Source organism: Engystomops pustulosus, chromosome 9 (assembly GCF_040894005.1).
Source record: "Engystomops pustulosus chromosome 9, aEngPut4.maternal, whole genome shotgun sequence".
NCBI lineage: Eukaryota > Metazoa > Chordata > Amphibia > Anura > Leptodactylidae > Engystomops > Engystomops pustulosus.
Window position 1 is genome coordinate 108459693 of NC_092419.1, and position 15510 is coordinate 108475202.

The window sequence follows — 15510 nt, forward strand, 5'->3', positions numbered from 1 at the left end:
TGGTACATGCATATGCCGTTGCAGCAATGACCTGATGGATGGTACATGCATATGCCGCTGCAGTAATGACCTGACGGATGGTACATGCATATGCCACTGCAGCAATGACCTGACAGATGGTACATGCATATGCCACTGCAGCAATGACCTGATGTACAATACATGCATATGCCGCTGCAGCAATGACTTGGTGGACGGCATATGAATTTAAAGCTGCAGCGATGACCTTATGTACTGTATATATATATGACGCTGCAGCCATGACCCTGTGCGACGCTACAGCCATGACCTTCCATGCGGTGCGCGACGCTACAGCAGTGACCCTATGTGGGGTGCATGTGCGTGGTGCTGCAGCTCTCCTCTGTCTGTGTTGCACATTTAGGGGATGAACTCTGTGTATAACTTCGTGTGCCTGGGCAGGTCTGGGGTTACTTGGGGTCGGCCTCAGTTCCTTGTTCCTCTGCAGTTTTGCTGACTTTTGCTGCAGTTTGTGTTATTTTGGAAAGTTTTTAGCTTTTTTCGGAATCCTGGGTCAGCATAGTAGGAGGCGATGTCACATGTGCTATGTGACATGAACCTTATGATTATCCTTTATAGAGAAGACTATTCTGTATCATTCAGGATTGTACAACATGACGGAGAAAAGTTACAATGTCAACCAGATCCCCACAAAGTAAGAAGCTGGGCCACGGGCTTAGGTGTCTACAGCCCCAGAACACCAAGGAGGGGAGGCCGACATAGAACCTACATACCTTAGATACTTATTCATACAGTTACATGTAGGTGACTTGTTACCATTCTGTCTCTACAGCTTCTATGTGTCTCTATGGTAACAGACAACAAACAAGCCACGTGTAGTCTGATGAGTTTCCTCCAGATATCATCTCTTCATTGCATTGGGGATAGTAAGGGGAAGGATTGGAGCTGCACTGGGCTTGTTGGGAAGTTTCAATCAACTTCCATCAGATACAAAACCTGAGGTCCCCGAGTGCCCCATGTGAACGGAGCCATAGGTCACATCCCTGAGTGCCCCATGTGAACGGAGCCATAGGTCACATCCCTGAGTGCCCCATGTGAACGGAGCCATAGGTCACATCCCTGAGTGCCCCATGTGAACGGAGCCATAGGTCACATCCCTGAGTGCCCCATGTGAACGGAGCCATAGGTCACATCCCTGACTGACTGACATCCCAGGACCACATTGGTCTCTGCTGAAGTGTTGCATTGTGACACTATTGGCTTGAGTAAGGAGATTAGAGTGTAAGCTCCTCTGCCACAGTGACATATAACATTCAGATACAACTGATGGTCCTGGATTCACATAGGATTTCCCTTTCCGGGAAAGACCCAGGGCCAAGGTGGATAGTAGGGGCCGCACTCGCCTCCATGTGTAATGTACCTACCTTTGCCGTCCTGCAGCGCTGTGTATGTCTGCAGCAGCTGGGGAGGTCAGCCATGTATTATGTATGGGTCACACCTGCTCTAGAGGTGCTGGTGCTGATCCATTCTGAGGCAGCGCTGGCTGCAATAACAATATTTAAAGGGACGCTTCATACAACTAGTAGGGGCGGAGAGGGGCGGAGCATGTCATGCAAATTATACCAGAGAGAATGCTTGTCATGCTCCGCCCATCTTTCCATAATTCTGTTGTGTGCAGAGCCCCCCCTTAGTATAGGAGATTACTCTCTGATGACTGGGGGTCTGAAAAGATCCTATTATTTTTCTGTAGAGGAGTTCCCTATATTAAAGGGATTTTTACAGGGGCAACAATTCCTGTACTAACCCCTACTTAAAGGGGATGTCATTGTTTGTTATTAGGGTCTTTGCTGGGGACCAATAACTCAATTACCAGTCCCCAATAGGGGAGGGCAATCAGCCAATCACAAGTCTAAGGGGGTCACTGCTCTTGCCAGGGATTGGCTGAGCGGCTTCTATTGTTTCCTATGGTGGCAGGAGACTCCTAAAATGTTCAGGGACATCGGGGGGTAGTGGTAGTGGAGTAACAGGGGATGTCATGCGGCCCCACCCTGCAGACCCCCTTTAACTAGGTTCTAGTACGTATTTAACGCGTGAATCACATCTCCAAGTCCTTGTCATAGTAGAGATGACTATGTATTAATAGGGCCGAGACCCCCTCGTCCTGACATCTGTCGCCGAGCCCCTCGTCTTCCCAGCAGTGATGGCAGATCTGCTCTTATTCCTGGTGGGGGTCCGAGATGTGGATGAGGTCATCTGCCCCCCCCCCCCAGGTCTAACAGGGATGAGGTGGGAGGTGCGGCGCCTCCATACATCAGACTATGGCGCCTGGAGTCAGATATCAGAGCTATTTATCACTGTTTATAAGATCACTGCTTACTTTGGTTGAATAATAACAGACATTGTATACATCTAGTACTACAAAACGCTACTTTTCACAGTTGAGGGTTTGCTACCATTGTATCCACCGTTCTCGTGGTTATATGGACTCATTGTAAGACTTGTAACCCGCTGGCTTCTGATATGATGCCCCTCGTTGTTGACAATATTCTGCAAGGACGATCCCAACTCTCGTCACAGACCTCCAACCCCTGATAAGTGATCGCAGCGTGACCCCGACAGTGACACAATGTCCACAGACTGATAGATGAGAAATTCAATTAGGACCATCACACGCATGAAACGCAGAAGATAACATGTTGACAAATAACAAACAATAGACGTTCTCAACCCCAAGCAAATAACTGTGACCCCTGTCTATACACTACTACTTATATATATCATAGTACATAGGTGGCAGTATTATAGTAGTTATATTCTTGTACATAGGGAGCAGTATTATAGTAGTTATATTCCTGTACATAGGGGGCAGTATTATAGTAGTTATATTCTTGTACATAGGGGGCAGTATTATAGTAGTTATATTCCTGTACATATGGGGCAGTATTATAGTAGTTATATTCCTGTACATAGGGGGCAGTATTATAGTAGTTATATTCCTGTACATAGGGGCAGTATTATAGTAGTTATATTCCTGTACATAGGGGGCAGTATTATAGTAGTTATATTCTTGTACATAGGGGGCAGTATTATAGTAGTTATATTCTTGTACATAGGGGGCAGTATTATAGTAGTTATATTCCTGTACATAGGGGGCAGTATTATAGTAGTTATATTCTTGTACATAGAGGGCAGTATTATAGTAGTTATATTCTTGTACATAGGGGGCAGTATTATAGTAGTTATATTCTTGTACATAGGGGACAGTATTATAGTAGTTATATTCTTGTACATAGGGGGCAGTATTATAGTAGTTATATTCTTGTACATAGGGGGCAGTATTATAGTAGTTATATCTCTGTACATAGGGGGCAGTATTATAGTAGTTATATTCCTGTACATAGGGGGCAGTATTATAGTAGTTATATTCCTGTACATAGGGGGCAGTATTATAGTAGCTATATTCCTGTACATAGGGGGCAGTATTATGGTAGTTATATTCCTGTACATAGGGGGCAGTATTATAGTAGTTATATTCCTGTACATAGGGGGCAGTATTATAGTAGTTATATTCTTGTACATAGGGGGCAGTATTATAGTAGTTATATTCCTGTACATAGGGGGTAGTATTATAGTAGTTATATTCCTGTACATAGGGGGCAGTATTATAGTAGTTATATTCTTGTACATAGGGGGCAGTATTATAGTAGTTATATTCTTGTACATAGGGGGCAGTATTATAGTAGTTATATTCCTGTACATAGGGAGCAGTATTATAGTAGTTATATTCCTGTACATAGGGGGCAGTATTATAGTAGTTATATTCCTGTACATATGGGCAGTATTATAGGAGTTATATTCCTGTACATAGGGGGCAGTATTATAGTAGTTATATTCCTGTACATAGGGGGCAGTATTATAGTAGTTATATTCCTGTACATAGGGGGCAGTATTATAGTAGTTATATCCTTGTACATAGGGGGCAGTATTAAAGTAGTTATATTCCTGTACATAGGGGGCAGTATTATAGTAGTTATATTCTTGTACATAGGGGGCAGTATTATAGTAGTTATATTCTTGTACATAGGGGGCAGTATTATAGTAGTTATATTCTTGTACATAGGGGGCAGTATTATAGTAGTTATATTCTTGTACATAGGGGGCAGTATTATAGTAGTTATATTCTTGTACATAGGGGGCAGTATTATAGTAGTTATATTCTTGTACATAGGGGACAGTATTATAGTAGTTATATTCTTGTACATAGGGGGCAGTATTATAGTAGTTATATTCTTGTACATAGGGGGCAGTATTATAGTAGTTATATTCTTGTACATAGGGGGCAGTATTATAGTAGTTATATTCTTGTACATAGGGGGCAGTATTATAGTAGTTATATTCCTGTACATAGGGAGCAGTATTATAGTAGTTATATTCCTGTACATAGGGGGCAGTATTATAGTAGTTATATTCCTGTACATATGGGCAGTATTATAGGAGTTATATTCCTGTACATAGGGGGCAGTATTATAGTAGTTATATTCCTGTACATAGGGGGCAGTATTATAGTAGTTATATTCCTGTACATAGGGGGCAGTATTATAGTAGTTATATCCTTGTACATAGGGGGCAGTATTAAAGTAGTTATATTCCTGTACATAGGGGGCAGTATTATAGTAGTTATATTTTTAAATAATTATTGTTAAGTTGATGACAATCTGAGAGACCCAGTATCGTGAATCGGCTATGGGGGGGGGGGGGGGGGGAGTGATTTTGTAGCTTGTTTTTGCTCGGGTCTGTGACTGTCATGTCACCCGCTGACTGTACTCCTCATGTGCCAGCCTGTGGCCAACACAAAACAGGGCGCTATTGTTCTGTCCCGTGGCCCCCCCACCCCCCGCCCTGCCAGCAAAAGCCAAAATCCGCAACAAACATTCCAGCACAATGACGGCTCCTGTACTCGCTGTCCTGCTGAACAATTGTGTGCTCAGCACTGAACAGCGGAGAAGTCTCTGTCACTTGTCATTTAGGGCTCTTGTGAAATCTCTGACAATATGAAGATTGTAGAGAGCCGGAGCAGGTGCCGCTCACTGCTGGATGGCGGAAGACGTGCACTTACCTAATATCATGTGACTGCTCCTCTGATGTGCAGCTTATGTGGGGGGCTTGGACGGGACCCCAAATTCAGCCGGAGTCAGAACATGGCAGAGGGAGCTTGCGGTGCTTCTACATGTGATCCAGTATCCAATAGACAGATGCATTGGGAAGCGCTCTGACACATAACCCCATACATCGCCCTATGCATCGCCCTATGCATCGCCCTATGCATCGCCCTATACATATCCCTATACATATCCCTATACATCGCCTTATACATCGCCCTATACATCACCCTATACATTGCCCTAATAATCCTAAATCCCACTCCAGACTGCAGCATCCCAGAGCCATTGCTAATAACTCATTTATATCAGAGACGCCAAGTTCTTTGTTATATTGGTTAGTGGTTTATTACTCTCTGTTATCAGCCATTACATCCCGGGGAGAGGAGACTGTACAGGGGGGGGGATACAATCTATTACTCTCTGTTATCAGCCATTACATCCTGGGGAGAGGAGACTGTACAGGGGGGATACAATCTATTACTCTCTGTTATCAGCCATTACACCCCGGGGAGGGGAGACTGTACAGGGGGGATACAATCTATTACTCTCTGTTATCAGCCATTACATCCCAGCGAGATGAGACTGTACAGGGGGGGATACAATCTATTACTCTCTGTTATCAGCCATTACATCCCGGGGAGAGGAGACTGTACAGGGGGGATACAATCTATTACTCTCTGTTATCAGCCATTACATCCCGGGGAGAGGAGACTGTACAGGGGGATACAATCTATTACTCTCTGTTATCAGCCATTACATCCCGGGGAGAGGAGACTGTACAGGGGGGGGGATACAATCTATTACTCTCTGTTATCAGCCATTACATCCCGGGGAGAGGAGACTGTACGGGGGGGGATACAATCTATTACTCTGTTATCAGCCATTACATCCTGGGGAGAGGAGACTGTACAGGGGGGATACAATCTATTACTCTCTGTTATCAGCCATTACATCCTGGGGAGAGGAGACTGTACAGGGGGGATACAATCTATTACTCTCTGTTATCAGCCATTACATCCCGGGGAGAGGAGACTGTACAGGGGGGGATACAATCTATTACTCTCTGTTATCAGCCATTACATCCCGGGGAGAGGAGACTGTACAGGGGGATACAATCTATTACTCTCTGTTATCAGCCATTACATCCCGGGGAGAGGAGACTGTACAGGGGGGATACAATCTATTACTCTCTGTTATCAGCCATTACACCCCGGGGAGAGGAGACTGTACAGGGGGGGATACAATCTATTACTCTCTGTTATCAGCCATTACACCCCGGGGAGAGGAGACTGTACAGGGGGGGATGCAATCTATTACTCTCTGTTATCAGCCATTACATCCCGGGGAGAGGAGACTGTACAGGTGGATACAATGTATTACTCTCTGTTATCAGCCATTACATCCCGGGGAGAGGAGACTGTACAGGGGGGGATACAATCTATTACTCTCTGTTATCAGCCATTACATCCCGGGGAGAGGAGACTGTACAGGGGGATACAATCTATTACTCTCTGTTATCAGCCATTACATCCCGGGGAGAGGAGACTGTACAGGGGGATACAATCTATTACTCTCTGTTATCAGCCATTACATCCCGGGGAGAGGAGACTGTACAGGGGGGATACAATCTATTACTCTCTGTTATCAGCCATTACATCCTGGGGAGAGGAGACTGTACAGGGGGGATACAATCTATTACTCTCTGTTATCAGCCATTACATCCTGGGGAGAGGAGACTGTACAGGGGGGGGATACAATCTATTACTCTCTGTTATCAGCCATTACATCCCGGGGAGAGGAGACTGTACAGGGGGATACAATCTATTACTCTCTGTTATCAGCCATTACATCCCGGGGAGAGGAGACTGTACAGGAGGGGGGGGGGGATACAATCTATTACTCTCTGTTATCAGCCATTACACCCCGGGGAGAGGAGACTGTACAGGGGGGGATGCAATCTATTACTCTCTGTTATCAGGCATTACATCCCGGGGAGAGGAGACTGTACAGGTGGATACAATCTATTACTCTCTGTTATCAGCCATTACATCCCGGGGAGAGGAGACTGTACAGGGGGGGATACAATCTATTACTCTCTGTTATCAGCCATTACATCCCGGGGAGAGGAGACTGTACAGGGGGATACAATCTATTACTCTCTGTTATCAGCCATTACATCCCGGGGAGAGGAGACTGTACAGGGGGGGATATAATCTATTACTCTCTGTTATCAGCCATTACATCCCGGGGAGAGGAGACTGTACAGGGGGATACAATCTATTACTCTCTGTTATCAGCCATTACATCCCGGGGAGAGGAGACTGTACAGGGGGGATACAATCTATTACTCTCTGTTATCAGCCATTACATCCCGGGGAGAGGAGACTGTACAGGGGGATACAATCTATTACTCTCTGTTATCAGCCATTACATCCCGGGGAGAGGAGACTGTACAGGGGGATACAATCTATTACTCTCTGTTATCAGCCATTACATCCCGGGGAGAGGAGACTGTACAGGGGGGATACAAGCTATTACTCTCTGTTATCAGCCATTACATCCCGGGGAGAGGAGACTGTACAGGGGGATACAATCTATTACTCTCTGTTATCAGCCATTACATCCCGGGGAGAGGAGACTGTACAGGTGGATACAATCTATTACTCTCTGTTATCAGCCATTACATCCCGGGGAGAGGAGACTGTACAGGGGGGGATACAATCTATTACTCTCTGTTATCAGCCATTACATCCCGGGGAGAGGAGACTGTACAGGGGGGGATACAATCTATTACTCTCTGTTATCAGCCATTACATCCCGGGGAGAGGAGACTGTACAGGGGGGGATACAATCTATTACTCTCTGTTATCAGCCATTACATCCCGGGGAGAGGAGACTGTACAGGGGGGGATACAATCTATTACTCTCTGTTATCAGCCATTACATCCCGGGGAGAGGAGACTGTACAGGGGGGATACAATCTATTACTCTCTGTTATCAGCCATTACATCCCGGGGAGAGGAGACTGTACAGGTGGATACAATCTATTACTCTCTGTTATCAGCCATTACATCCCGGGGAGAGGAGACTGTACAGGGGGGGATACAATCTATTACTCTCTGTTATCAGCCATTACATCCCGGGGAGAGGAGACTGTACAGGGGGGATACAATCTATTACTCTCTGTTATCAGCCATTACATCCCGGGGAGAGGAGACTGTACAGGGGGGGGATACAATCTATTACTCTCTGTTATCAGCCATTACACCCCGGGGAGAGGAGACTGTACAGGGGGGATACAATCTGTTACTCTCTGTTATCAGCCATTACACCCCGGGGAGAGGAGACTGTACAGGGGGATACAATCTATTACTCTCTGTTATCAGCCATTACATCCCGGGGAGAGGAGACTGTACAGGGGGGATACAATCTATTACTCTCTGTTATCAGCCATTACATCCCGGGGAGAGGAGACTGTACAGGGGGATACAATCTATTACTCTCTGTTATCAGCCATTACATCCCGGGGAGAGGAGACTGTACAGGGGGGATACAATCTATTACTCTCTGTTATCAGCCATTACATCCTGGGGAGAGGAGACTGTACAGGGGGGATACAATCTATTACTCTCTGTTATCAGCCATTACATCCCGGGGAGAGGAGACTGTACAGGGGGGATACAATCTATTACTCTCTGTTATCAGCCATTACATCCCGGGGAGAGGAGACTGTACAGGGGGATACAATCTATTACTCTCTGTTATCAGCCATTACATCCCAGGGAGAGGAGACTGTACAGGGGGGGATACAATCTATTACTCTCTGTTATCAGCCATTACATCCTGGGGAGAGGAGACTGTACAGGGGGATAGAATCTATTACTCTCTGTTATCAGCCATTACATCCTGGGGAGAGGAGACTGTACAGGGGGGGATACAATCTATTACTCTCTGTTATCAGCCATTACATCCCGGGGAGAGGAGACTGTACAGGGGGGGATACAATCTATTACTCTCTGTTATCAGCCATTACATCCCGGGGAGAGAAGACTGTACAGGGGGGGGGGGGGGGATACAATCTATTACTCTCTGTTATCAGCCATTACATCCCGGGGAGAGGAGACTGTACAGGGGGGGATACAATCTATTACTCTCTGTTATCAGCCATTACATCCCGGGGAGAGGAGACTGTACAGGGGGATACAATCTATTACTCTCTGTTATCAGCCATTACATCCCGGGGAGAGGAGACTGTACAGGGGGGGGATACAATCTATTACTCTCTGTTATCAGCCATTACATCCCGGGGAGAGGAGACTGTACAGGGGGATACAATCTATTACTCTCTGTTATCAGCCATTACACCCCGGGGAGAGGAGACTGTACAGGAGGGATACAATCTATTACTCTCTGTTATCAGCCATTACATGCCGGGAAGAGGAGACTGTACAGGGGGATACAATCTATTACTCTCTGTTATCAGCCATTACACCCCGGGGAGAGGAGACTGTACAGGAGGGATACAATCTATTACTCTCTGTTATCAGCCATTACATCCCGGGGAGAGGAGACTGTACAGGGGGGATACAATCTATTACTCTCTGTTATCAGCCATTACATCCCGGGGAGAGGAGACTGTACAGGGGGGGATACAATCTATTACTCTCTGTTATCAGCCATTACACCCCGGGGAGAGGAGACTGTACAGGGGGTATACAATCTATTACTCTCTGTTATCAGCCATTACACCCCGGGGAGAGGAGACTGTACAGGGGGATACAATCTATTACTCTCTGTTATCAGCCATTACACCCCGGGGAGAGGAGACTGTACAGGGGGATACAATCTATTACTCTCTGTTATCAGCCATTACATCCCGGGGAGAGGAGACTGTACAGGGGGGATACAATCTATTACTCTCTGTTATCAGCCATTACACCCCGGGGAGAGGAGACTGTACAGGGGGGGATACAATCTATTACTCTCTGTTATCAGCCATTACATCCCGGGGAGAGGAGACTGTACAGGGGGGATACAATCTATTACTCTCTGTTATCAGCCATTACATCCCGGGGAGAGGAGACTGTACAGGGGGGATACAATCTATTACTCTCTGTTATCAGCCATTACATCCCGGGGAGAGGAGACTGTACAGGGGGGATACAATCTATTACTAAACTTGTTTCCACATGAGTTATTCTAGGTATGTCCTCCTTAGACCTATACACACACTGTATACATATATATCTAGTCTCTACAGGTTCTCCCACATTCTGTTTCTATGATATATGCAGAGAAGCTGTGGAGCGGATGGTGTATGGCGGGTGATAAGTGACACACTGTGACAGCTGCCCTGCTGAGACAGAAGGACAAGGCTGGAATCCAGCGCTGGTATCACAACCTCAGGCGGCTTCAGAGGACCGGAAATTCCTTCCTCTTTTTGTCCCCTTTATTGCAAGAGGTGGATAACGCACAATTCTAAACCCTGGCACTTTCTTACAGTTCTCTGGATTCATCCTGTAGTGTAAAGAATGGAGGTTTTCATTGTGGTGGTTATAATCTAAGGCTATATTACAGAAACCTGCCAATAGATGTGACTGGAGAGTTGTTTTGTTATGCCTCACACTGCTGCGCTCTGTGCTCTCTGCCGCCACTGCTATGTACTGTCCTTGCTTTGTAAGAGACATCACCCAGTGCATTTGGAGATGTTGCAATCCTAGAATATACATCCATATATCACAGTCCTGCTGCTACTAACAACATACATAAAGGTCTGATTACATATCTCTGCAGGGACTGTACCCAGTACTGGCTGCAGAGAGCACAGCAGTGTGAGGTCTGATTACACATCTCTCCAAGGACAGTACATAACACTGGCTGCAGAGAGCACAGAGCACAGCAGTGTGAGGTCTGATTACACATCTCTCCAGGGACAATACATAGCACTGGCTGCAGAGAGCACAGAGCACAGCTGTGTGAGGTCTGATTACACATCTCTCCAGGGACAATACATAACACTGGCTGCAGAGAGCACAGAGCACAGCAGTGTGAGGTCTGATTACACATCTCTCCAGAGACGATACATAACACTGGCTGCAGAGAGCACAGAGCACAGCAGTGTGAGGTCTGATTACACATCTCTCCAGGGACAATACATAATACTGGCTGCAGAGCACAGCAGTGTGAGGTCTGATTACACATCTCTCCAGGGACAATACATAACACTGGCTGCAGAGAGCACAGAGCACAGCAGTGTGAGGTATGATTACACATCTCTCCAGGGACAATACATAACACTGGCTGCAGAGACCACAGAGCACAGCAGTGTGAGGTCTGATTACACATCTCTCCAGGGACAATACATAACACTGGCTGCAGAGAGCACAGAGCACAGCAGTGTGAGGTCTGATTACACATCTCTCCAGGGACAATACATAACACTGGCTGCAGAGAGCACAGAGCACAGCAGTGTGAGGTCTGATTACACATCTCTCCAGGGACAATACATAACACTGGCTGCAGAGAGCACAGAGCACAGCAGTGTGAGGTCTGATTACACATCTCTCCAGGGACAATACATAACACTGGCTGCAGAGAGCACAGCAGTGTGAGGTATGATTACACATCTCTCCAGGGACAATACATAACACTGGCTGCAGAGAGCACAGAGCACAGCAGTGTGAGGTGTGATTACACATCTCTCCAGGGACAATACATAACACTGGCTGCAGAGAGCACAGAGCACAGCAGTGTGAGGTCTGATTACACATCTCTCCAGGGACAATACATAACACTGGCTGCAGAGAGCACAGAGCACAGCAGTGTGAGGTGTGATTACACATCTCTCCAGGGACTATACCCAGCACTGGCTGCAGAGAGCACAGAGCACAGCAGTGTGATGTATAATTACACATCTTTCCAGGGACAATGCATAACACTTTCTGCAGTCTTTATGGTCACACCTGCTGACGGGTTCTCTTTGAAGGCTTTCAAGTGTGAGTATATTACAATGTGGATCTCTTTGAAGCTCTAGTCTAATCTTTTGTCTATTTCTCTATAAAACTTCCATCCTGATTGTGAAATAAGTCCTGCTTCACTCCCTGTTACATGTGGGTCCTGACTCTTGTGTCTCCCCATTCCTTCCACCAGGTGGTGCCCTAGAGCTCAGGTAATGACAGGTGTGCACTGTGTCATACATAGGAGGGTGGAGACCTCCATCAGTTACAGAACGTATGGGCGGGTAATAGCCCATGATAAAGTGGTAGTGCCCGGGGTTTTCTATAACTCTGCCCCCACACTGGGGGACCCCAGCACTCATGCCCCGTGTATGCATTGCACAACATGCAAAGGGATGTGAAGATTTCTGCGGATGCCCATAGGGGTCACTTGTAGCTTCTCACACCACGTGTAGCCATTCCTATTGATACATTTGTAGTTACACTGAATCTTCTCCTGTATAAGTATAGATCAGTCTGCTCTATAACATGTAACTATAGAATGAACAGCATTAACCTGGGGACAGGGTCCCTTTAAGGCCTTGCAGTGATTTTTGGGGATTTGGGCAGAGAACTGCAGAAGAGCGGGTTAACTTTCTCTGTTTTTGCTCATTTTTGCGTGGGTGTAGCTGAGAGGAGACCTCACTCTCTCTCGCTTCTCGCCTCACTCGCTGCTGGGATCCGAGGGGTGATGGGATCCACTCACTGCACAAGGGAGCAAGAGTCTGGGGTCCTGCGGCTGCACATCCGCTTCTAATGAAGGCAAGGCCTGTGTATAGACTCTCAGGGGGACTAGGCCGAGAGGGGGGCACTTATCCTGCGCTATTGGGGGCGCTGATCCAAGTGCCTCGATGGTTGGGGGTCTCCTTCCTGGGAGCTGTTCAGACTGCGCAGGTTTCTATTAGTTTTGGTTAGTTGAAGTCTTTAGTTCCTCTGCTCTGTGTCCCTATGACAGCTCTTCCTGTTCCACAGGACAAGAAGTGTTATCATGAGGACAACGCAGCAGAGTTCATCTTCATCACATAGAAAGTGGTTAAGAGATTTGTTAAGAGATCCTTGCACCCCCACATTTACTATGCAGCGACCCCCTTATCCTTGTACCCCCACATTTACTATGCAATGACCTCAATATCCTTGTACCCCCACATTTACTATGCAATGACCTCAATATCCTTGTACCCCCACATTTACTATGCAATGACCTCAATATCCTTGTACCCCCACATTTACTATGCAATGACCTCAATATCCTTGTACCCCCACATTTACTATGCAATGACCTCAATATCCTTGTACCCCCACATTTACTATGCAGCGACCCCCTTATCCTTGTACCCCCACATTTACTATGCAATGACCTCAATATCCTTGTACCCCCACATTTACTATGCAGCGACCCCCATATCCTTGTAGTACCCCACATTTACTATGCAGCGACCCCCATATCCTTGTACCCCCACATTTACTATGCAGCGACCCCCTTATCCTTGTACCCCCACATTTACTATGCAATGACCTCAATATCCTTGTACCCCCACTTTTACTATGCAGCGACCCCCATATCGTTGTAGTACCCCACATTTACTATGCAGCGACCCCCATATCCTTGTACCCCCACATTTACTATGCAGCGACCCCCATATCCTTGTACCCCCACATTTACTATGCAGCAACCCCCATATCCTTGTTGTACCCCAAAATTTACAATGCAGCGACCCCCATATCCTTGTAGTACCCCACATTTACTATGCAGCGACCCCCATATCCTTGTACCCCCACATTTACTATGCAGCGACCCCCATATCCTTGTACCCCCACATTTACTATGCAGCGACCCCCATATCCTTGTAGTACCCCACATTTACTATGCAGCGACCCCCATATCCTTGTACCCCCACATTTACTATGCAGCGACCCCCATATCCTTGTTGTACCCCAAAATTTACTATGCAGCGACCCCCATATCCTTGTAGTACCCCACATTTACTATGCAGCGACCCCCATATCCTTGTACCCCCACATTTACTATGCAGCGACCCCCATATCCTTGTACCCCCACATTTACTATGCAGCGACCCCCATATCCTTGTACCCCCACATTTACTATGCAGCGACCCCCATATCCTTGTTGTACCCCAACATTTACTATGCAGCGACCCCCATATCCTTGTTGTACCCCAACATTTACCATGCAGCGACCCCCATATCCTTGTAGTACCCCACATTTACTATGCAGCGACCCCCATATCCTTGTACCCCCACATTTACTATGCAATGACCTCAATATCCTTGTACCCCCACATTTACTATGCAATGATCTCAATATCCTTGTACCCCCACATTTACTATGCAGCGACCCCCATATCCTTGTTGTACCCCAACATTTACTATGCAGCGACCCCCATATCCTTGTTATACCCCAACATTTACCATGCAGCGACCCCCTTATCCTTGTAGTACGCCACATTTACTATGCAGCGACCCCCTTATCCTTGTACCCCCACATTTACTATGCAGCGACCCCCATATCCTTGTACCCCCACATTTACTATGCAATGACCTCAATATCCTTGTTGTACCTCCACATTTACTATGTAGTGACCCCAACAAAACAGCGTACCCCATAACTTTGGTAAGCTCTACATTTACTATGTTGTAACCCCACATTTACTATGTAGTGACCCTCGTATCCGTGGTGTACCCCCACATTTACTATGTAGTGACCCTCGTATCCTTGGTGTACCCCCACATTTACTATGTAGTGATTCTCGTATTCGTGGTGTACCCCCACATTTACTATGTAGTGACCCTCGTATCCGTGGTGTACCCCCACATTTACTATGTAGTGACCCTCGTATTCGTGGTGTACCCCCACATTTACTATGTAGTGACCCTCATATTCGTGGTGTACCCCCACATTTACTATGTAGTGACCCTCGTATTCGTGGTGTACCCCCACATTTACTATGTAGTGACCCTCGTATTCGTGGTGTACCCCCACATTTACTATGTAGTGACCCTCGTATTCATGGTGTACCCCCACATTTACTATGTAGTGACCCTCGTATCTGTGGTGTACCCCCACATTTACTATGTAGTGACCCTCGTATCTGTGGTGTACCCCCACATTTATTATGTAGTGACCCTCGTATCCGTGGTGTACCCCCACATTTACTATGTAGTGACCCCCTTATCCTTGTACCCCCACATTTACTATGCAATGACCTCAATATCCTTGTACCCCCACATTTACTATGCAATGACCTCAATATCCTTGTACCCCCACATTTACTATGCAGCGACCCCCTTATCCTTGTACCCCCACATTTACTATGCAATGACCTCAATATCCTTGTACCCCCACATTTACTATG

The 15510-nt window shown here is 46.5% G+C and overlaps 1 protein-coding gene across 4 annotated transcripts in view; it reads left to right on the forward strand.

Moving 5' to 3' along the window:
* RALGDS (ral guanine nucleotide dissociation stimulator) overlaps positions 1 to 15510 on the forward strand; it is a 124419-nt gene that overhangs the window by 57466 nt on the left and 51443 nt on the right. Inside the window, exon 1 of one of the 4 annotated variants that reach the window (XM_072125512.1) lies at positions 12762 to 12898. The exons of the other annotated variants lie outside the window; for them this stretch is intronic. Within the exon in view, the coding sequence (XP_071981613.1) occupies positions 12893 to 12898 (6 nt within the window). The 5' untranslated portion in view covers positions 12762 to 12892. Of the gene's footprint in view, positions 1 to 12761; positions 12899 to 15510 lie in introns of those variants that run through there. 4 annotated transcript variants of the gene reach the window in all.